A 22708-nucleotide genomic window follows, 5' to 3' on the forward strand; every position below is an offset into this window, starting at 1 on the left:
CTGGGAAACTATACAACTAAAGACAAATATGCTCCTGAGGCCTTTGTTCTTTTATTCATATCAAAATATTGCAGAAGAAAATTAGTTTTGAAATGATTTAAAAACGAAGTCTTGTGTTGCTTGAATCTAAGCACATTTCAATTAGGAGATTCATTACAAGCCTAACTGTATTCCTTCCTAGCCTCTCTGCAGCATCCCACAAAATCTTGAAGAATTTTACGGGAACAAATGTTTCTTTAGAAGTCCCCTCTATTAGGATACATTAGCAAATTATTTGAAACCATATATTCAATGAACTACATTGTGATCCTGAACGCCCAGCCTCTCCTCACTCATTTGTTGCCATCTTCCCTGGGTCACAGGGCCATCAACTCCTTGAAGAAATTTACAAAAGCTGGTTTTCTATACGTTGGGGCGGGGATACTCACGTGTTAGTCCCTTTTGTTCCCAATAGGCTTTTGTTGGCAAAGCAGCACATAAAGATGGGATTTTTGCAAGTTAAAGGTATTATTTTTTAAAGCCCTAATGAAATCATTAGACAGTGAAATGAAAAAGGGGTTGCACTGTATTAGAATGGTGTGCCTTGAAATTTCTTTTAAGATATTTCTTCATCCTGAAAAAAAAAAAGGAAGATGATCCCTCTGCGGTTCTAAAATTACAGGAACAATTATCCTGATGCTTTTGAAATGCTCATAAGTAATAGCTGGCATGGGTTATTCCAGGGGTTCCAGGAACAGACAGCTCCAATCATTGCATATCTTCCCAGGGGTAGGTAAAGGTAAAGCTCCCCCCTGACATTAAGTCTAGTCATGTCCAACTCTGGGGGGGGGGTGGTGCTCATCTCCATTTCTAAGCCAAAGAGCCAGCGTTGTCCGTAGACACCTCCTAGGTCATGTGGCCAGCATGACTGCATGGAGTGCCATTACCTTCCTGCAGAAGAAATAGCTATTGATTTACTCACATTGGCATGTTTCTGAACAGGGTTGGCAGAAGCTGGGGCTAATAGCAGGAGCTCACTCTGCTCCCTGGATTCGAACCACCAACCTTTTGGTCAGCAAGTTCAGCAGCTCAGCGGTTTAACCCACTGCGCCAGCAGGTGGCCCTGGTTCTAGGAGGCACCCTGGTGGTTCTAGTAGGCACCAAAATGTCAAAACTAGGACAGGTTGAATATCCCTTATCCAGAATCTTAAATACCCCAAAACTTCCCACATTAGTATCTAAGATAGTGACACCTTTGTTTTCTGTTTCATGCACAAACTCATTAAAAACATTTGTGTGTAAAATTACCTTTAGATAAGATATATATGAAACAGAAATTATTGTCATGTTTAGACTTGGGTGCCATCTCCATGATATCTCACTATGTATATATACGCAATCCCCAAGTTATATAGGTTCTGTAGGTTTTTAAAGTGTAACTCCAGGCAAAGATCTTGTGATAGTTAGATATGCAAGCTTTGGATAGCATAGAAAAGGATTGACACCTTTGTGCTGTTTATCTCACTTTCCATCACTGTGATAATTGGAGTGTGAAAAATTATACTTGTTGTGGAAACAGGGATTGGTGAGAAAGCTTCAGTGGAGACTCCTTTTCCCCATGATAACTCTTTCAGGAGTGAATTTCCCATCCAAGGGGTAGATTTCTTTCATTTATTTATTTATTTATTTACTTATTTCATTTATATACCGCTTTTCTCAGCCCTTAGGCGACTCAAAGCAGTTAACAACAACAGTTTCAATACAAACATTACACTTCCTGTTTTCTCACCCCCATTCTTAACTATGAATAATTTATAAGTCAGATGTTTGTAACTTTGGGACTGCTTGTATGTGCAAATACAGATATTTCAAAATCCAAAACACTTCTGGTGCCAAGCATTTCAGATAATGGATACTCAGCCGAAGAGTTCATAACCTGATAGGGTTGAAACATCAGGAATGTCCCAGGCTCTGAGATTTCATGCCTCAATGTGAAACCAGTAGGGATGACCTCTTGTTACGTCACAGGTGGGTGGGGCCTGGTACTGTTGTGAGTGGCAACTGCTGATGATGTCATTAAGCAGAATAGTTACACAGTTGCACTGAATTTTCCATTGAAAATCAAAAAAAACACCACCAAAACATAACAAATCTAACACACATACACTTTTCAAGGCAGTGCTCTAGCTCTGAGATTCCTTCCCTCACACTTAGGCAAGGGACCAGGGTCTGAGATCTGGGAATCCTCTAACTCAGTATTTCCCAAACTCTAGTCCTTCAAGTGTTTTGGATAACACCTTCCAGAAGATTCAAGTGCCTTGGCCAATGTTGAGGGATTCTGGGAGCTGAAGTCCAGAACACCTGGAAGAACAGAGTTTGGGAAACATTGCTCTTACTGAAAGTGGCTTCTAGTCTGTTGCCAGTTTATATCTTACAGTATTGATGGCTTAAGGATAGGGGAGTACTATCACCACCCTAAACACAACCTAATGCTCCTGAAAGCTCCAGAAACATCTTTTTTTTAAAAAAAATGACCAAATTGACATCTGGGAAGGCTTTGGAGAGTCTGTGGGCTGCCAAAACAGGCTTGGGGTCTGTGTTTTGCTTGACAGATACCTTTGCCCATTCCTGTTCTACCCATTTCTTCCCAAGGCTGTGAAATGGTTTTGCATGGTCTGCACTCCCAAGACCAGTACATGAATGGGATTAAAATTATCATTTTGTAATAAAGGGTGAAATCTAATCTAAGTTTTAAATACAGTAAACCCATAGAAATGAGTGAGGCTTGTTGGTAACTAGTGACATAAAGCCATTAATTAGGATTAACGTTGGATTTAACCTATAGATCACTACTCAAAATGTACCTAAGAGTGCATTAAAATGCATATTTTAAAAAATGGCTTTTGTTAATCCACAATTGAGGAGACTTCAATATTATTGTTTTAAGGTAAAGGATTTCCCCTGACATTAAGTCCATTGTGTCGGACTCTGGGGGTTGGTACCTATTGATCTACTAACATTTGCATGTTTTCTAACTGCTAGGTTAGTAGAAGCTGGAGCTAACAGCAGGAGCTCATGCCTCTCCCTGGATTCAAACCTGTGACCTTTCGATCAGAAAGTTTAGCAGCTCAGCACTTTAACCCACTGCGCCGCCGGGGGTTAGTATTTAAAAATGGTAGGGATGTGCCAAATTTGAAGTTTCTCCAGGACCAACATTTCTGACAATTTTACAATCCTAATGAAAGTAATAAATGACCCTAGAATTTATCTGTGAAAATGTACATTTGTGGTAAAAGTCTTCCGAGAATGTATAGCTTGGCAGGAGGGGGGGGGGGGCGTAGTGGGGAGGTGTTTCCAAATAATGCAATTTTTAAAAATGCAGATTTGTGAATAAACCCATATGGAATTGACATGGACTGGAAAACAGATTTCTCCTACCATCTTCTTGTTCACTGGACCAGCTCTTAAACTAAAGCTAAGTCAAACATTTCAACATCAATTTGAATGCCAGATCCATTGCTGCCCATGCTGGCTCTACCATTGCTTAGATTTAAGGACCCGGCCTGTCTTCTCCAATCCTCATGAGGAAAAGGGAGAATCCCAGTGAAAGGTTGTTGCTTAAGCATTTTTAATAATGTCACCAAGACCCTCCTTTGCGACATCACAAGTCTTTGCTCCCAGATCTCAGGTTTTGACCCTGATATCTTGGGTCTGGAATAATCATGGCCTGGCAACTCTAATCATTAGGCTCACTAGTAGCAAAAAAACTAAAGATGATATAGAGACAATAGTTTCTATTGAGCATCTTTTCTCTGCTGCTTTGTCAACAATTGGTGGAATGAGGGCAGTAGCAGGGGTGAGTGGTTTTGGCATAGCCCTTCTCATTAGAAACTGGGCAGTATTCAATGGAAACCACAAAAGAAACAAGAGGCAGGCATTTCAGTCTGTTGTGTATTCTCAAGACTTTCTGAAGACAGTTATCTCTCTCTGGAATCAAACTGCAGACAATTCTGAATGGTCAAATAATTTTCTGGATAAGGGAAAACATATGACACAATAAATGTTTTAAGAGTTTCTCGTTCTGAAATTTCATAAAGCCAAAATGTATTGGGTTTTTCTATTAATAAAACAATCATCTTTTGAGTATCTTGAATGTATCTCTTGCTTTTTCAGTGTATAGACCTCATACAAACAAACAAAAGTCACCATAATATGGTCAGCTTGGCAACTGAACTATATTTGCCATACTGTACTGTATAGGTCATTGGCATGCCCATAGGGATCCAAAGTCTAGATCTGAAGAGTTGTTTAATACACTGTATGTGTTTATATTTGCAAATAAACCTTTCAAAATAAAGAACAGTCATACAATTACAGGAAAAGTGAAGTCTGCCTACGCTAGTGTATAAAAGAATAGAGAAGAAAAAACTTATGCATTCTCTCACTGCCCTCTTGTGGTATATCATGATTTAGTCGACATGAACACAACCCTGTACTTTTTTTCCACTGAGATAGTTTTAAAAATGAATACATTCGTAGAAACATGATCTCGGAGATTAACAATATGGGATACCAATAGAATAAGCTATCAAGAGTAACATGATACAGAAAGCTTGATTTTGGGGTTACACCAACACCTGGATTGATGGTGCTTTACAGAAATCAGCCATATAACAATACCCCCCTTCAAAAATTACATTAGCCACTCTAAACACCCTCACAGAAGCATACGATAAGCTCGACCTGTCACTGAACATCAAGAAAACCAAAGTGCTCTTCCAGCACTCACCAACCAACCCATCTGCAATGCCGGAAATACAGCTTAATGGTATAACATTAGAAAATGTTGACCATTTCCACTACCTTGGCAGCCACCTCTCCAAAAAAAGTCAACAATGACATTGAAATATAACACTGTCTGAGCTCTGCGAGTGCAGCATTTTTCCAAATGAAGCACAGAGTGTTTGAGGACCGGGACACGTGGACAGATGTCACATGCAACTCCTGGAATGATTCCATCAGCGTTGCCTCTGAAAAATCCTGCAAATATTTTGGGAAGACAGGTGGACAAATGTCAGTGTGCTGGAAAAAGCAAAGACCACCAGCACTGAAGCGATGGTCCTCCGCTATCAACTCCACCGGACTGGCCACGTTGTCTGAATGCCTGATCACCGTCTCCCAAAGCTGTTGCTCTACTCCAAACTCAAGAACGGAAAACAGAATATTGGAGGACAGGAAAAGAGATTTAAATACTGGCTCAAAGCCAACCTTAAAAACTCTGGCATAGACACAGAGAACTGGGAAGCCCTGACCCTTGAGCACTCTAGCTAGAGGTCAGCTGTGACCAGCAGTGCTGTAGAATTTGAAGAGTCACAAATGGAGGGCGAAAAAGAGAAGCGTGCATCAAGCCAACCTTGACCAGGACTGCCTTCCATCTGGAAATCGATGTCCTCACTGCGGGAGAACATGCAGGTCAAAAATAGGGCTCCACAGTCACCTATGTACCCACCGCCAGGGCACCGAACTTGGCGGACAATCTTACTCGGACAATGAGGGATCGTCTAAATAAGTCAAAAATTACATTAAATGATATGATAGGATTTTCCATATTTTGAATACTGATTTTCCATTTTCATAGTGTTTGCTTAGCATTGTCTCCTGTGTGTAGTGAACTGCGGTGTATATAGCATTTGTCCCTTGTCAGACAGACTCCTTAAACTACACTTCTTAAGACCATGTAGCCCAGTGGTTCTCAACCTGTGGGTCCCCAGATGTTTTGGCCTTGAACTCCCAGAAATCCTAACAGCTGGTAAACTGGCTGGGATTTCTGGGAGTTGTAGTATAAAATACCTGGAGAGCTACAGTTTGAAAACCACTGCTCCAGGTCCAAATCATGTGCTTTAAAGAAGGGACTGAATAGGTAAGGGTGTCCCCTCTTAGTTCTATCTACTACTGTATATTAATTATTCCTTTTCCATGTTATATCCAGGATCAGAAGTGACATGTCTCAGGATACTATTTGTGGAAGACATGTAGGAGGATGCAGTTGGACTTTTGTGTTGCTGGTGGCTTCTCAGAGAGCATCCGACTGACCACTGTGGAAGAAAAGCACTGCATTACATTGGCTTGTTATCTGATGAAACAAAGCTATTCCTCTGTTTTTATGATTTCACAAACTCATTGCTTCAAAAATTACGTGAAAAGGCATATTGTCATGCTGGCTTATGTTTTATAATATTTACATACTGTGAGTGAGCAAATTGAATGAGGTTAAAACACAGCCAAGTAGGTCAAAAACCTGGCTCTGCTACTTTGTACTGGGTACACAAGACTGCTATAGTTGTCTTGGCAACATTTGTTCAGTGAGGAGGAAGCGTCAAGCTGAGCACCAGAAAATGACTAGTAGAAGAATATGCCTTTGTACATGACCCAAGTGGATAGTAAAACAGAATTCAGACTGGTCAAGGGATCAACGTATTTGATTTAGCCGAAAGCCATCCAGAACCATTAACTGATCATTGAAAGAAAAGCACTTGACAGAGGAAAGAACATGACTGAAAAAGGATTTTGACAGGACAAAATAATGGCCAGAGCTAGAGACAGATGGTTGTTGGTTGAAAAAAAGAGACCAAAGCTTCTGGCTGAAGGTAGAAGACTTCACAGGCGAATGGGACTATCGGAACTCTCCTTGGAGAAAATATGGATATCAAAGCTGGTAGCTGAGGAGAGCAAGAGTCTGTGGCTGCAAAGTTATGGTGATACTCTAAGAAAGTTAGCATCAGAGAGCTTCAAGCAGAAGTCTGTCCAGAGGGAGAAGTTCAGAAGCACGCACTGAAACGATGGGAATAAAACAGAGCTGGAGATGGAAGAAAACTCCTATTCCTAGTTGTTACTGATAAACTGTAGTAAAAAGATTACGGAAACAAGGAATTTACAAGAAAAACCTGAGTGCTACAGCTAGAATCTATAGAATTTCAGAATGGCATGTTTAATCCTGGAAAATGAACACATCTAAATCTCATCCTACTTCCTTAGGCGAACCCTTGTTGTCCAAGTAGGATTGTCTTCCAAGATCAGTGTACTGCCAGTGGGTCCATAGGTGACTGTGGAGACCTGCACGTTCTCCCGCAGTGAGGACATTGGTTTACAGGTGGAAGGAGGTCCTGGTCGGGGTTGGCTTGACATGCCTTCCTCTTGGCACAGTTCTCTCTTTCACCCTCCATTCGTGCCTCTTCAAATTCTACAGCACTGCTGGTCACAGCTGACCTCCAGCTGGAGCGCTCAAGGGCCAGGGCTTCCCAGTTCTCAGTGTCTATGCCAAAGTTTTATGGTTTGCTTTGAGCCCATCTTAAAATCTCTTTTCCTGTCTTCCAACATTCTGTTTTCCGTTCTTGAGTTCAGAGTAGAGCAACTGCTTTGGGAGACGGTGGTTGGGCATCCGGACAATGTGGCCGACCCAGTGGAGTTGATGGCAGAGGACCATTGCTTCAATGCTGGTGGTCTTGGCTTCTTCCCAAGAGATTTGCAGGATTTTTTGGAGGCAACATTGATGGAATCATTCCAGGAGTTGCATGTCATGTCTGTCCACGTCTCGCAGGCGTATAGCAGGGTTGGGAGGACAATGGCTTTATAAACAAGCACCTTGGTATCCCTATGGATGTCCCCATCCTCGAACACTGTTTGCTTCATTCAGAAAAAAACTGCACTCGCAGAGCTCAGGCGGTGTTGAATTTCAGTGTCAATGTTGACTTTTGTGTAGAGGTGGCTGCCAAGGTAGCGGAAATGGTCAACATTTTCTAATGTTACACCATTAAGCTGTATTTCTGGCATTGGAGAGGGATTGGCTGGTGACTGCTGGAAGAAGACTTTGGTTTTCTCGATGTTCAATGACAGGTCGAGCTTCTCGTATGCTTCTGTGAAGGTGTTTAGAGTGGCTTGTAGATCTACTTCTGAATGCGCACAGACAACATTGTCATCAGCATCATCATGCCCAGTATTTTAAAATTTTAATCTATTACATCTGGCCCTGCCATTTTAAATCTCTTCTGTGCTATTGCTTATATGTTAATTATATTATTTATATTGATTTATTTGCTTTCTTGCTTTGTTGTTGTACTGTTATATTTGTATTTGTCGGGCTTGGCTTCATGTAAGCAGCCCGAGTCCCCGTGGGGAGATGGTGGTGGGGTATAAATAAAGTTTTATTATTTATTATTATTATCCTACTATTTACAAAACAAAACTTAATTTCTTTAGATAAATAAGATCTTAAATAAATCTATGAATTATGTTCCTCTTAGGACCTTTTCAATAGTAATGGTGTCAATTCCATTCCTATGCCACAAGAACCAAGTTAGCTGCTAGTTTTTATCCAGGTAAACTGGGTAGCAATTGCTAAAGATATTATCATTGTGCTTTGTTTCCCCTTCCCTCAGCGAGGAAGCCATCTGAGAAATTTCTTAGACCCTATGGGAAAGAATTCTATAGGCCAAACATAGCTCAGGTTGCCATATTGTTTCATTACCTGCCCTCACATAATGTTTCACACACTGGAGAAGTTCACAGTGTGTCTTTCGGATGTACAATGCTAGATAATGCTATCAATTTTTTGGTCAACTTCTGTCAAGGTGGAAAAGAGAATCATATTGATGAAATCTCCAACAGTTTTATCCATTTGTAGATAACAGTTTCCTCAAAAGATAACACTCTACTGGAGGAGCAATTTTACCTGGTGGTTGCTTGTATCCGAAACTTTAACATCCAAAGATCCTGTCAGCACAGCATACCAATTGGTTCCAATATCACCTTGGCGAAATACTGTAAGCCAAAACAAAAAGAGAAAAATAAGAAATGCTCAGGTTATAATATTTGTTTAACCACAATTACGATATGACTGATTTTGCCTGATTGTTGTCCAGTTAAGACATATGTGCATTAGTAGCTACACATTTCTGAAACAAGAACTGTGGGATCTATAGTTTTATGAGTGGGTTGAAGAGCACCAAGTTTCAATTCTTAATATTCCTTGAGGACTGATGTATTATACTGGCATACATACTCAGTAAAGCTTGTTATTTTACTGGGGTATTGAATGTTTGCCTTTTTGTATGTTAGAATCCTCTCTGAGCACCCCCCCCCCCCCCGAGATAGGGTGGAATATAAATAAATTGTTGTTGTTGTTGTTGTTGTTGTTGTTATTTGAAACACAACAAGATCAGTACACAGCAAACAAGATCTCTATGCTGGCTGTTGTATTGGATCACACGTCAGACATTTCCCATGTGTCTAGGACTGTGTGATATTTCGGCAAATAATGCATGCAGATCCAAGTAAGGTGGCCTTTTGCAGATGGCAGATGGTAATTTTTTCAGCGCTTATTGTGTTTAAGTGCAGACCAAGGTCTTTAGGCACTGCACCCAGTGTGCCGATCCCCACTGGGACCACCTTGACTGGCTTGTGCCAGAGTCTTTGCAGTTTGATGTTTAAATCCTCATATTGTGTCAGCTTTTCCAGTTGTTACTCTTGAATCCTGCTCTCACCTGGAATTGCAACATCAACGATTCATACTTTGTTTTTTAACATGATCGTGAGGTCAGGAGTATTGTGCTCCAAATCTCATGTCAGTCTGAATTTGGAAGTCCCAGAGGAGTTTGATGTGTTCATTTTCTGTAACTTTTTCACACTTGTGATCCCACTAGTTCTTTGTCGCAGACAGATGGTAATTGTGGCACAAGTTCCAATGAATCATCTGAGCAACAGTATTATGCCTCTGCTTGTATTATTATTATTGTTATTATTATTATTATTATTATTATTTACCACAAACTTGCCATAATAGCTTCTATCTCTATGTCATTATAAGTCATCTCAAAACATCCTCTAAGTTATGCCACCCGTACACAAATTTTATGATATTGAAGTGCCGTGTTCTTGCATCTGTATCACACATCATCAGATTTGTATACTTGATTTGAATTCTAATTGAACTCATACTAGCCAAACAGAATCTAGAGCAGACAATATTCTTCTTCTCTCATCCACCATTTAATTTTTTTCTTCTCTCTCTCAAACTGACTCACAATGCTTATTTCTTCCCTTAACGCCTCTTCCTTTCCCGGGTGGGCTTACCTAGCAGCCAGGTTTTGATTCTGCTATTATTGATACATGATACTAATTCAACTTTTTCCACAATGTCCTGAGCCCTAATATATCATCAGTTGGAAATGCAGGAAACTAAGCTACCCAGCACTACCACTCCTGTTATTTTTTTTATTCTACTTCACACTGTGCTGATGGTGGTGGTGATGGTAATAAACAGAAGACCTAGACAAACCTGAGGCGCTAACCCTGCTAAGCATGACAGGTGTTTAAGGAATTGCACAGTAATTCTGGAATAGCCACAAATCTCCTTTTGTATAGAAATTTGGACTGAAGAACACTTCTGAGACACAGTTATGGAGTTTCCTTAAAGATCTTAACCAAGCTCCGCCTCAGCCATCTTTTGAAAGAACAGTAGGGACTTTTCTCTTCAAATCAGATGTTCAGGCTGCTGATGACCTATTTCTTATTCTGAAGCTTAATATGATCTTTTTGCTCTTAAATTATATGTTGCAGTGAATGTCACGTCGGACTTAGATCTAAAAAGACTTGGGGTGAAATCCTCTTTAACCATACTGCTCTTTGGGTAATATATCGCAGAGCTCAGAACGTTCCTTTTAAGGAAAATGAATATATCATCACAGTGAAGTTATCTACAATAGAACAGGGGCAGGAGAAAGGTATTGAACCCACAAGGTTCATGGGAAACTCGAGTTTTTGTTAGAATAAAATAAAAATAATATGATTAAATCAGTTAATAAAGGTAGTTAAGATGACAGATACTAAAAGTGTGGGGAACAGTTACTAAGAGGCTATTCAAAAGAGACCCCAAATGATGTGTGTCTCTCTAGAATTCAATTCATGGTCTTTCCTCACTACATATCCTACATGCAGTGAAGACTGTACAGATTGAGAACAACTTTCCAACAGTGGCTCAAGCAAAGACATTTTTTGTATTTTTTTTTCTGAGTGGGTTCATTTCCCAAATTCATACAGAAGTGATGTCAGAAGTGGTTTATATTTCTCCCTTATTGTTATCCTGTGTGCTAGCTAACAAATTCTCTTGGTCACGCAACAGTTATTACAATCTTATGCAGGTCCTCGAAAATCAGCTCATACCTGGGTACATTTTATAGAAATGCCATTTTAGTGCTTTAAACTATTTTAATAATTTCTTAAAATAATATTGTTTAATTCTTGTTTACATTTTGCAAACTAATGTTTTGTTTTAATGTTTTTTACATTACTGAAAGACAAATTGAAGCTCACCTTGGGAAAATGGTGGGATATAAGTTCAATAAATAGAGGTTGCTTACCTGTAACCGTATTTCTTCGAGTGTCCATCTGCGAAATTCACACCTATGGGTTTTCCTTTGCGCATGCGCAGAAATCCGGAACATTCTAAAGTTTAATGAAATTAAAAATGATTATTTGTGAGGCTCCGCCCCCCTCCCCGCCCCCTCGGTATATATGCCGCTGCATGCGGCTGAGGAGTAGTTCCCCAGCGCTAATCGCAGCTAGGTCTACAGGCATGACAGAGGGGAGGAAGGGCGGGTTGTGTGAATTTCGCAGATGGACACTCGAAGAAATACGGTTACAGGTAAGCAACCTCTATTTATTCTTCGTGTCCTCTGCGAAATCCACACCTATGGGTGAATAGCAAGCTACTGACCTGGAGGTGGGTCATGCCACGCAGGAAAAAAGGACAGCTCTGCCAAAAGCAGCGTCTTTCTTCGCCTGAATGTCCAACTTGTAGTGGGAGGCAAACGTGGATGGTGTAGACCACGTAGCTGCCCTGCAGATTTGATCCAGAGGGACTCCTCGAAGAAAGGCTTGAGATGTGGACACCGAGCGAGTCGAGTGCGCCACGATGTGAGAAGGAGGTTCCTTCTTTGCCAATTGGTAGGCTAGCCGGATCGTTGAAACAATCCAGGAGGCCAGTGCCTGTGAGGATACAGGATGGCCCAACATGTCTTTTCTGTATTTCAAAAATAGCTTAGGAGACTTCCTATAGGAGGAGGTCCTATGCAGGTAAAAGGAGAGAGCCCTCTTAACATCAAGGGAATGTAACGCTACCTCCAACGGGGAGGATGGGTTGGGGAAAAAGGCCGGCAGGATAATATCCTGTGACATATGAAAATAAGAAACAACTTTGGGTAAAAACGTGACGTCAGTCCGAAGGACTACCTTGTCCTCGTGGAACCTGATATAAGGAGGGTCGGAGCGGAGGGCCGCCAATTCACTCGACCGTCTGGCCGACGTGATGGCCACAAGGAATGCTGTCTTCCAAGACAAATGGGAAATGTCACTAGAGGCCATAGGTTCAAAGGGAGGTTTTGATAACTGGGATAACACTAGCTCTAGGCTCCATTGAGGGGAAGGGAGGGAAGTAGGAGGGTGGACATTTTTGTAGCCCTTGAGAAACAATTGAATCAGGTGGTCTTGAAAAAGGGACGGCAAGCCGGATTTTTTACGATAGGAAGAGATTGCTGCTATGTAGCATTTGACTGAGGAAAGGGAGAAGTTTTTATTGGAAAGGTGCATTAGGAAGTCTAGTACCACAGGAATTGGTGCTGATAAGGGAGTGAATCCCACTGCTTGTGTAAACTTCCCAAATGATGACCATTTATAATGATATGACTTCTTAGTGGTTGGTTTATGGGCGGCCAATAGCATTCGTGATACTTCCTCAGAGAGGTTCATTGTGGCCTGATCCTCCACGCCGTGAGGGAGAGGGAGTGGAGATCTGGATGGAGGACTAGCCCATTCTCCACTGAGAGAAGGTCTGGGGTCGGGTCGAGGCGGAGGAATTCTTTGTTGGAGATCTGGAGCAGGGGAGCAAACCAGTGTTGGCGTGGCCACCAGGGGGTGACCAGGATGCAGTCTGTGTTGTCCTGAATTATTTTGGCTATGACGGGGGATAGGAGAGGAAGTGGTGGGAAGAGGTAGAGTAGGCCTGGGGACCACTGGAACAGGAAGGCGTCCCCGAGACAACCTGGGGATGCGTGAGGGTGGAGCCTTGCGCAGTAGAGAGGGCAATGAGTGTTCACGGGGGATGCGAACAGGTCTATCCTGGGGATGCCCCACTTGCGGGTGAGAGTCTTGAAGTGTGTGTGATGTAGTTGCCACTCGTGATTGTTCTTTGAGGATCTGCTTAGAGAGTCCGCTAGTGTGTTGTCCTGGCCTGGTAGGTGGATAGCAGTGAGAAGGACATTCCTCCGAATGCACCATTCCCAAATCCGTGTTGATATGGCTAATAGTGTCTGAGAGCGGGTTCCCCCTTGCTTGTTGATATAATATTTGACAGCGGTGTTGTCTGTTACAATTTGGACTTTGCGGTTCGAGATGATGCGGACAAAGGCTCTGAGGGCCTTTTCTACTGCCATCATCTCGAGCGCGTTGATGTGGAATTGGCGGTCTTGGGGAGACCAATGGCCGCTCACTTTGAACCCTTTGAGGTGTGCTCCCCAACCTGAGTTGGAGGCATCGGTCGTGAGGGACATGGAGGGATGGGGTTGGATGAAGGACATCCCTGATTGAACATTGTACTGCTTTGTCCACCATGAGAGGGAGTGAAGGACGGGGTGTGGCGGATATAGAATGCGAGATTGAGGTTCCCGGAGGGGGTCGAAGGACTTGATGAACCAGCTTTGTAGCGGCCTCATCTTTAGACGGGCGAACGGGGTCACATTTGTGGTAGATGACATGTGGCCAAGGATAGATTGGATAGCCCAAGCCGAAGATCGTCGGGAGTGCTGGAGGGTTCGGATTGCTTGCTGAAGTTTGAGGAAGCGGTCCTCTGGGAGGAAGGCTTTCTGGAGAGTGGAGTCTATCACGGCTCCTATGAACTGGATTCGTTGTGTCGGGGTGAGATGGGATTTTTCCTGGTTTACAACCAGACCCAGGTCCTGCAAAAGAGACAAGGTGTAATGAATATCGTTGTGTAGTTGTGTTCTCGAAATAGAACAAAATAACCAGTCATCCAGGTACTGAAAAACTGTGATGCCTTGTTGGCGGAGATGTGCAGCTATGACAGACATGCATTTTGTGAACACTCTGGGTGCCGTGGACAAGCCGAATGCGAGAGAATTGAAGGAGAAGTGGTTGTCTTGCACCGCAAAGGTCAGGAACCTGCGGTGGGCCTCCCTAATTGAGATGTGGAAGTAGGCGTCTCGGAGGTCTACTGTCGCCAACCACGATTGTGGTGGAATGAAAGGGAGTATGTTAGGAAGTGTAACCATGCGAAATTTGCGGGGTGTAATGAAAGTGTTGAGTCTGCGTAAATCCAGGATGGGGCGTAGACCCCCATCTCTTTTGTCTATCAGGAAATATCGAGAGAAAAAGCAGCTGCTGGCATTCTGTGAAGGGCTAGGAGATATGGCGCCCTTTTGAAGGAGAGAGTGTACTTCCTCCCAGATCTCCTGGGAGGGTTGAGTGAGGAGGATCCTACCCACAGGTGGGTAAGAGTCGAATTCTATTGCGTATCCCCTTTCGACTATGTCCAGGACCCAGGCATCTGTAGTGATAGACTGCCATGCTGGAAGAAAGGGTTGTAGCCTGTTTAGGTATGTAAGTGGTTGTGTATGTATGGAGGGATGAGTGGTAACGGTTACTGGTGTGCTAAAAACGACGTTTGTTGTTGTTGGCAGGCCTGGTACCACGGTACTGACCTCTGAAGGGGAGCTGTGGCCGTCTTGGAGCTGTAGACTGGGCGTAGGATCTTTGACGTCCCCTGTAGAAGGAGGTATTGTAGGGTCTGTTGTAGTAGTGGGGGCGGTAGTAATATGAGCCCCACCGTTGCCGTTGGTGAGAATATGGTTGTTGGTCATATTTGAAGACCGTTTGTTTCATCTTATGAGAATGCTCAAGTTGTGAATCAGTTTCAGGATTGAAGAGTCCTGCCTCATCCATAGGAAGGTTTTCAATAAGGGTGCGTTGTGATTGGGAGAGGATTGCAGCCCTTAGCCAGGCGTGGCGACGAAGGGCCACTGAGCCTGCAATGAGTTTCCCTGAAGTGTCAGCTGTGTTCCTTGCAAGGTCTTTTTGCAAAGATGATAAAAGGAGGGCTTCTTGTTTAAGAGCCAGAGCCAGTGGTTGGTTGGCTGGAGGTAATAACTCTAAATAAGGGGATATCTTGTTCCACAAATGGGTTTGGTACACACTCATGTATACTCCATAGTGAGCCATGCGTGCAAACAGGCATGCTGAGGAGTAAAATTTTTTGGCCATAGAGTCAAGTTTTCTTCCCTCTTTGTCAGAGGGGGAAGTCTGGTTTGTTTGTACAGGTTTTGGCTGAGCATCCGTTACAATGGAATTTGCTTTAGGCATTCTAGAAAGCCATGAAGCTGAGGACAGATCAATACGATATAAATTGTCTGCTCTTTTGGGAGTTGCCGGGACCATAGTCGGGGCAACTCCAGTATTTTTCAAGATTTTTAGTAAATAAGGTAAAGTGGGCAACACAGTGGAAGCTGGTTGTTGTTGTTCAGTAGAGGTGAAGCATGGGTCTGCCACAGTATCTGTGGGTTCAGGTGTGGCAAGATTCAAAGCTCTAGAGAGTCTTATGAAGAGGGCAGAAAATTTTTTAAACTCTTCTAAATTTTTAGGGGAAGGGTCAGAGTCTGGGATAGGATCATGGAGAAGCGGGGTGTCATCAGTGGATTCAAGCTCCACTGCTTCAGAGTCATGGTGAACTAGAGTGAGGGGGTCTTGAAAGGGTTGGGGAGGGTCCGGTTCCGTTTGATCTTCTGGAGGATGAGAGAGTGTAGCTGTTGGGGGTGCATGTGGAGGCTGTGGATAACTGAACTGCGGTGGATAATGGGCACTGTAGTCCTTGGGATGGTTAGGGGGGGGTGGATAGTAGAAGGGATATATTGGATAGGGAGGGGGAGGAGGGTAGAGATGGTAAGGGTAGTCCTGGGGACCATAAGGATGGTATTGTTGAGGAGGGTGAGATCTAGCCCTCTTGGGAGGGTGGGGGTTAGGAGAGGGCTGAGGGGAAGGAGAAGGAGAACGCTGGCGGCAGCGTGGGGCTTGCGCCGCGGAGGCTTGTTGTCCTGGAGGAGGAGTTTCCCTCGGAACCGGGGAATCTGGTGGGCTGAGGGAAGGAGGGGGTGAGGCTTGGGAGGGAGGGAGGGGCGGAGGAGAAAGCTCCGCTGTGGGCTGGGCTTGCAACTCGAGCTGAGGAGCCAGGAGCTCCAGGGGGGGAAGATAAGAAGGATCGTCCATGTGGAGCATGGCTGGGAGGGGCTCCTGGAGCTGGAGGACGGAACCGGGGAGATGAGGCATCGGTTCCAGCATAGGAGGACTCAAGGGCTGTTCGCCAGTGAGTTGCCGTCCCTTTTTCTGTTTGGTAGATTTTTCTTTCGATTTTGCAGCCCTTGAGGCTTGCTTAGAGGGCTTGGATTTCTTTCTAGGCGGCTCCGCGGGGGAAGCGCTTGCCTGGCCCAAGTCCCGCCTGTCCCCAACGCGTGGGGAGGAAGGCTGGGGGGGCTCTTGAACTGGGGAGGAATGGGAGGGGGCGGGAAGAGCCTGGGGAGCCAAGGCACGCTCGTAAAGCAGAGCCTTCAATCTGGCGTCTCTGCCCTTGCGGGCTCTAGTGGTAAAACTCAAACATATCTCGCAAGTCTGGAGATTGTGAGCCTCCCCCAAACAAAGTAAGCATTTAGAATGCTTATCGGCCTCAGGGAGGGTAGCTCCGCAGGCCGAGCAATTTTTGAAATAGGGAGAAGACATCTAGCCTGATTAGAGAGTCGTCAGCCAGTCCGGGTCAGGAATGGAGAAGGTGGAAGCCAGAAAAAACAGTCCAAAGGTCGATATAGCCAGTAGATACAGAGAGAACGTTCCGAGATGCTGCCGGATTAGCGCGGAAAAAGGAACTACTCCTCAGCCGCATGCAGCGGCATATATACCGAGGGGGCGGGGAGGGGGGCGGAGCCTCACAAATAATCATTTTTAATTTCATTAAACTTTAGAATGTTCCGGATTTCTGCGCATGCGCAAAGGAAAACCCATAGGTGTGGATTTCGCAGAGGACACGAAGAATAAATAAATAAACTGAATGTAGGGCTATCCAGAGAAGCAGTTCAGAAACTCCAGTGAAACCATACTGTGACTACAGAAGAAAGTGTCAGTCCTCAGTGTCACTATAGTACTTTCAACTGGTTATAAGTTTATTTTAAGGCTGGTTGCAAAATGTTGGGGTTTTTTGGTTGGCTTTCCGTTGGAGGATTATCTGAAGAAGTATCTTCTGTATCAAAAAGTCCAATAATTATTCTCTTCTGTGGAGATTTCTTTTTTTTAACAGTGCAATGGTCTTGGGAAATTCATGTTTGTAATATGAGAAAAGAGTATAAAGTGATTTTGGCCTGCATCAATAGGAGTATAGTGTCTAGATCTAGGGAAGTCATGCAAGCCCTCTATGCTGCCTTGGTTAGACCACATCTGGAATACTGTGTCTAATTTTGGGCACTACAATTGAAGAGAGATATTGACAAGCTGGAATGTGTCCAGAGGAGGGCAACTAAAATGATCAAGGGTCTGGAGAACAAGCCCTATGAGGAACAGCTTAAAGAGCTGGGCATGTTTAGCCATGTTTAACTTTGAATGCTTCTTGGCAGGGAGTTGGACTGGATGGCCCATGAGGTCTCTTCCAACTCTATGATTCTATGGAGGATTCATGCAATGGGATTGCCTCAGGCAGACACCCAACTCTTCCAACTGCTTATCATAGGGGTGAAAATAAGGCAACCCTCCTGGTGTTGCTGAACTGCAATTCCCAGCAGCTATAGCCAGCACAGCGAGCTGTGACGAATACTGGGAGTAGCAATCCAACAACATCTGGAGGGCTGCAGAGTTCCAGTCCTAATTTATACAGTTTATTCCTGTATAAGAATTACAAGAGCTTAACCCATTTAGATGGTTTGTATTCTTTTTTTTCCTAATAGAACTCAGTTTAGCTGATAATATTCTCTTGCTCTTAATGCAATGTTGCCAAGTTCCTTTATACTTCCCCTCTGATATTTTAATGTTTTGTTACAATATCATGCCCTGAGAATTCACTTGAGTTGAAAAGCAGATTATAAAGCCTGTCTGCACTAAACTAATCCCTCTGCTAATACAGCTATAGCCTTTTAGCTCACTCTCTGCCCTTCTTTCTCCTGTTCTGCAAAATGTGCGTCCCTGGAATAAGGAAGAAAGAAGCATAGGCAGACCACAAGAAGGATGAGAGAGAGAAAAGGAATGAAGTGATGGCTCATCCAGAAATGAGGGAGATCTCTGGAAGGATCTCTGAAGATCTCTAAGGGATCCAGTTTTTTATTATATCTACATATCCCTAATTTTACACCCATACAAACCCTCTCTTGAAATATCACAGGTTACCCATGTCCTTGGGTTCGTTCTCTTTCTGTTCCCACTGATCATGCGTCATATTTAGACTTAGGTAATATTTCAGAAATTTATTTTCACCAATTTCCAATTTTTTCTTTATTATTACTCAGAAGCTATAGTTAGCATGCTACAATGCTTTACTAAGTTGAACTACTCTAACATTAGAAACGGTTTGTTTTAGTGTTGACATTCACTTGACTTCAGTTAAATTTGGGTCCTGGAAACAATAGTATTGTTTACTGATGATGGCCACCTTATCTAGTTATGGGATAATAGACTACCAAATAGAAACACATTTCATTTTGGAAAATACTGGGTTATTTTGAACTGACCTGGGAGGCAGGCATGAAAGGTCCTTGATATACCCAAGAATTATTTCAGAATAAAGAAAACATTATGTAAAGGTAAAGATTTTTCCCTGACATTAAGTCTAGTCAAGTTTGACTCTGGGGGGTGGTGCTCATCTCAGTTTCTAAGATGAAGAGCCGACGTTGTCTGTAGACGTCTCTAAGGTCATGTGGCCAGCATGACTGCATGGAACACCGTTACCTTCCCACCAGAGCAGTACTAATTGATTGACTCACATTTACATGTTTTTGAACTGCTAGGTTGGCATAAGCTGAGGCTAACGATGGGAGCTCACCCTGCTCTGAGGATTTGAACCACTGACCTTTGGGTCAGCATGTTCTGCAGCTCAGCGGTTTACTCTACCGTGGCTCCTAAACATTATGTGAATCTCCAAAATAAAATCAGTTTATACAGAAACAGAAACTGGGACTTACAGATATTTTTTTTCTCATCTGGAAAGTCTCCGAAATAGCACAAAAGATCTTTCCTACAAAAAGGAAATTAAAGCTGAGATCCTTCTGTGTCTACACTACCAGACACCTTACTATTGGATGACTTGCTATTGGACCATTCAACTCTCACCATTGGCTAGGTCTGAAATTATTCCAGGTGACATAGAATTATGGTTATCAAGCCACATCTCTGGGAACTGCTCCATCATTAATAAGCCTACAACAGTGAAAACCAAACCAGACACAGTTCCTTTTACCTAATCCCAGGCTCTGAAGCCCATCGCATGGTCCCATCCACTGGCCAAAGAAACAGTGTTTGCTTCAGCTAACAAGTATAGAAAGATGGCAAATGAACTAGATGAAGACTGAGCCTGGAAGAGGCTGATACACTTATGTGGCTACAGTATTTAAAAATAAGTGTCTCTCTAGGATGTAACTTGAAACACAGCTATGAGTAGTAGGCCTGGGCTATTCGTTTCGTTTATTTTGTAATTCGTTAAATATTCGTTAATTTAGCAATTACAAAATGAATATGAAACGTTTTTTAAAACCTGGCAGGGCTTTAAAATAACGAATCGGCATCCCCCATACTTTTCACGAGCTTCCGCTCGTTTCGTAAATGGGGCGGGCAGGGGCGAAGGGGCGGTGCGAGCGCGAGCGCGCACCCAGTGAGCCAAGCCCCCGCGCCTGCCTGTTGGGCGCGAGCGCGGCTCCCGATTGGCCGGCCCGCGCGCGCTCGCCCTTAGGCTGAGGCCCTCTTTGGCAGGAGCTTCCCCCTCAGCGGCAGCAGCTTCCCCCTCGCCCCTTTGGTGCTCCGTGTTCCTTCTTCCCCAGGCTGGGCGCCAGGCTTGGGAGCCCAGCCCCGGGAAGGAAGGGAATTTTTAGCCACGGAGCAGCAGAAGGGCGAGGAGGAGGCTGCTGGCGAAGAGGGCCTCAGCGGCGGCAGCTTCCCCCTCGCCCTTCTGCTGCTCCGTGGCTAAAAGTTTCCTTCCTCCCCGGGCTGGGCTCCCAAGCCTGGCGCCCAGCTTGGGGAAGAAGGAGGACGGAGGAGCAAAGGGGCGAGGGGGAAGCTGCCGCCGCTGAGGCCCCCTTCGCCAGTAGCCTCCTCCTCGCCCTCAGCGGCAGCAGGCTTGGGAGCCCAGCTCCAGGAAGGAAGGGAATTTTTAGCCACGAAGCAGCAGAAGGGCGAGGAGGAGGCTGCTGGCGAAGAGGGCCTCAGCGGCGGCAGCTTCCCCCTCGCCCTTCTGCTGCTCCGTGGCTAAAAGTTTCCTTCCTCCCCGGGCTGGGCTCCCAAGCCTGGCGCCCAGCTTGGGGAAGAAGGAGGACAGAGGAGCAAAGGGGCGAGGGGGAAGCTGCCGCCGCTGAGGCCCCCTTCGCCAGTAGCCTCCTCCTCACCCTCAGCGGCAGCAGGCTTGGGAGCCCAGCCCCGGGAAGGAAGGGAATTTTTAGCCACGGAGCAGCAGAAGGGCGAGGAGAAGGCTGCTGGCGAAGAGGGCCTCAGCGGCGGCAGCTTCCCCCTCGCCCTTCTGCTGCTCCGTGGCTAAAAGTTTCCTTCCTCCCCGGGCTGGGCTCCCAAGCCTGGCGCCCAGCTTGGGGAAGAAGGAGGACGGAGGAGCAAAGGGGTGAGGGGGAAGCTGCCGCCGCTGAGGCCCCCTTCGCCAGTAGCCTCCTCCTCGCCCTCAGCGGCAGCAGGCTTGGGAGCCCAGCCCCGGGAAGGAAGGGAATTTTTAGCCACGGAGCAGCAGAGGGGCGGGGAGGAGGCTCCTGCCAAAGAGGGCATTTCCATTTTAAAATATTTTTTTAATATTATTTTAATATTATTCTTAAAAAATACAAAAAATATTCTAAAAATTCGTTAATATTTACAAAATTTCGTAAATACCGAACTTTTTTTTTGGAAAATTTTGTAATTATTTTAAATAACGAAACAAAAAAACACCCCAATTATAAAACGATTACAAAACCAAATTTTTGCGTTGTTACCCAGGCCTAATGAGTAGCATTTCTTGTCTAATAACTGATTAATGATAACAGTCCTACACAAGAATCCTAGCTATGATCTAGGATTCTTGGGCATTTCACTTTGTGCTTTTCTCTCTTAAACTTTTTATAAAAGTCAACAGAGGAGGTAGACATATTTGGAAAATACCACAGAAGCATGAACATATATGCTTTTGTGGGTGGAAGCAACCATTGAATTTCCCTAACAGAAGAAGGAGCATCTTAACCAGCATCTGGCAGTGTGTTGTAGGTTTTTCAGGCTGTATGGCCATGTTCTAGAAGCATTCTCTCCTGACGTTTCACCTGCATCTATGGCAGGTATCCTCAAGTTGAAAACTAGGAAAATTGGGTTTATATATCTGTGGAAAATCCAGGGTGGGAGAAAGAACTCTTGTCTGTTGGAGGATGTGTGAATGTTTCAACTGGCCACCTTGATTAGCATTTGATGGCCTGACAGCTTTTAGGTGTGACTTGTTACTGCCTGGAGAAATCCTTTGTTGAGAGGTGATTAGCTGTTCTTGATTGTTTCTTGTCTGGAGTTCCCCTGTGTTTGAGTTTTGTTCTTTATTTAATGTTACAATTTTAGAGGGTTTTTTTTAATACTGGTGGCCAATTGAAACATTCACACCTATCTCCTATGGACAAGAGTTCTTTCTCCCACCCTGGACTTTCCAAATATTTATAAACCCAATTTCCCTAGTTTTCAACAGACCTCACAACCTCTGAGGATGCCTGCCATAGATGCAGGCAAAACGTCAGGAGAGAATGCTTCTAGAACATAGCCATATAGCCCGAAAAACCTACAACAACCCATTGATTGTGGCCACGAAAGCCTTCAACAAAACATCTGGCAGTGTATTTTCCATAAACATTAGCAGATCTCCATTCAAAGTTGCTAAAGACTGTTCAAAGTATTTTAACACAAAATGAGTTTCCTATTAAACAGAAGAGTCAGAATACATAACATAAATACATAAACAAAATTCACATGGTAAACAAACCAAAAACATTCCAATCTTCAGAAAAAGCATACAATTTTACAAAAATTAAAAAAGAAAGACAATCTTTTCTGATTCTGGTTCACTCTTACATATTTCTTATTCAGAAAGAAAAACATCTTACATGTAATTCCTTTTTCCAGGTTTTCATAATAGCCACAAAGGCATATTTGCTGGAGCAGATTTGGATGGAATTTTTCAAATGCTTTCACTTCTTTTAGCCGGGTGAATATAATATCTAAATCTTCACTAGAACGCTCCAAAGGCCTGCAAGATCAAAAGAGAAATATTTATAAATATTTATAAAAGAATGCAATTATTTTGTTTTTTAGCTCATTTTATCCCAAAGTCTATGGAAGGATTATTATGCATAGAAAACCACACCACTAATGAAAAATGTGCATAAAATGCAAAACTGTACACAATTAAATCCAAGCAAAT

The 22708-nt window shown here is 43.8% G+C and overlaps 1 protein-coding gene across 4 annotated transcripts in view; it reads right to left on the reverse strand.

Annotated features, from left to right (window-relative positions):
• The window catches only part of RAPGEF4 (Rap guanine nucleotide exchange factor 4), a 199934-nt gene that overhangs the window by 153518 nt on the left and 23708 nt on the right, over positions 1–22708 (reverse strand). For all 4 annotated transcript variants that reach the window (XM_060779179.2, XM_060779194.2, XM_060779186.2 and 1 more), the window contains exons 2-3: positions 22392–22534; positions 8708–8796 (exon numbers count right to left, since the gene is read on the reverse strand). In XM_060779179.2, coding sequence (XP_060635162.2) covers positions 8708–8796; positions 22392–22534 — 232 coding nt within the window. The remainder of the gene's footprint in view (positions 1–8707; positions 8797–22391; positions 22535–22708) is intronic.

This window comes from Anolis sagrei, chromosome 1 (assembly GCF_037176765.1).
Source record: "Anolis sagrei isolate rAnoSag1 chromosome 1, rAnoSag1.mat, whole genome shotgun sequence".
NCBI classification, from domain to species: domain Eukaryota; kingdom Metazoa; phylum Chordata; class Lepidosauria; order Squamata; family Dactyloidae; genus Anolis; species Anolis sagrei.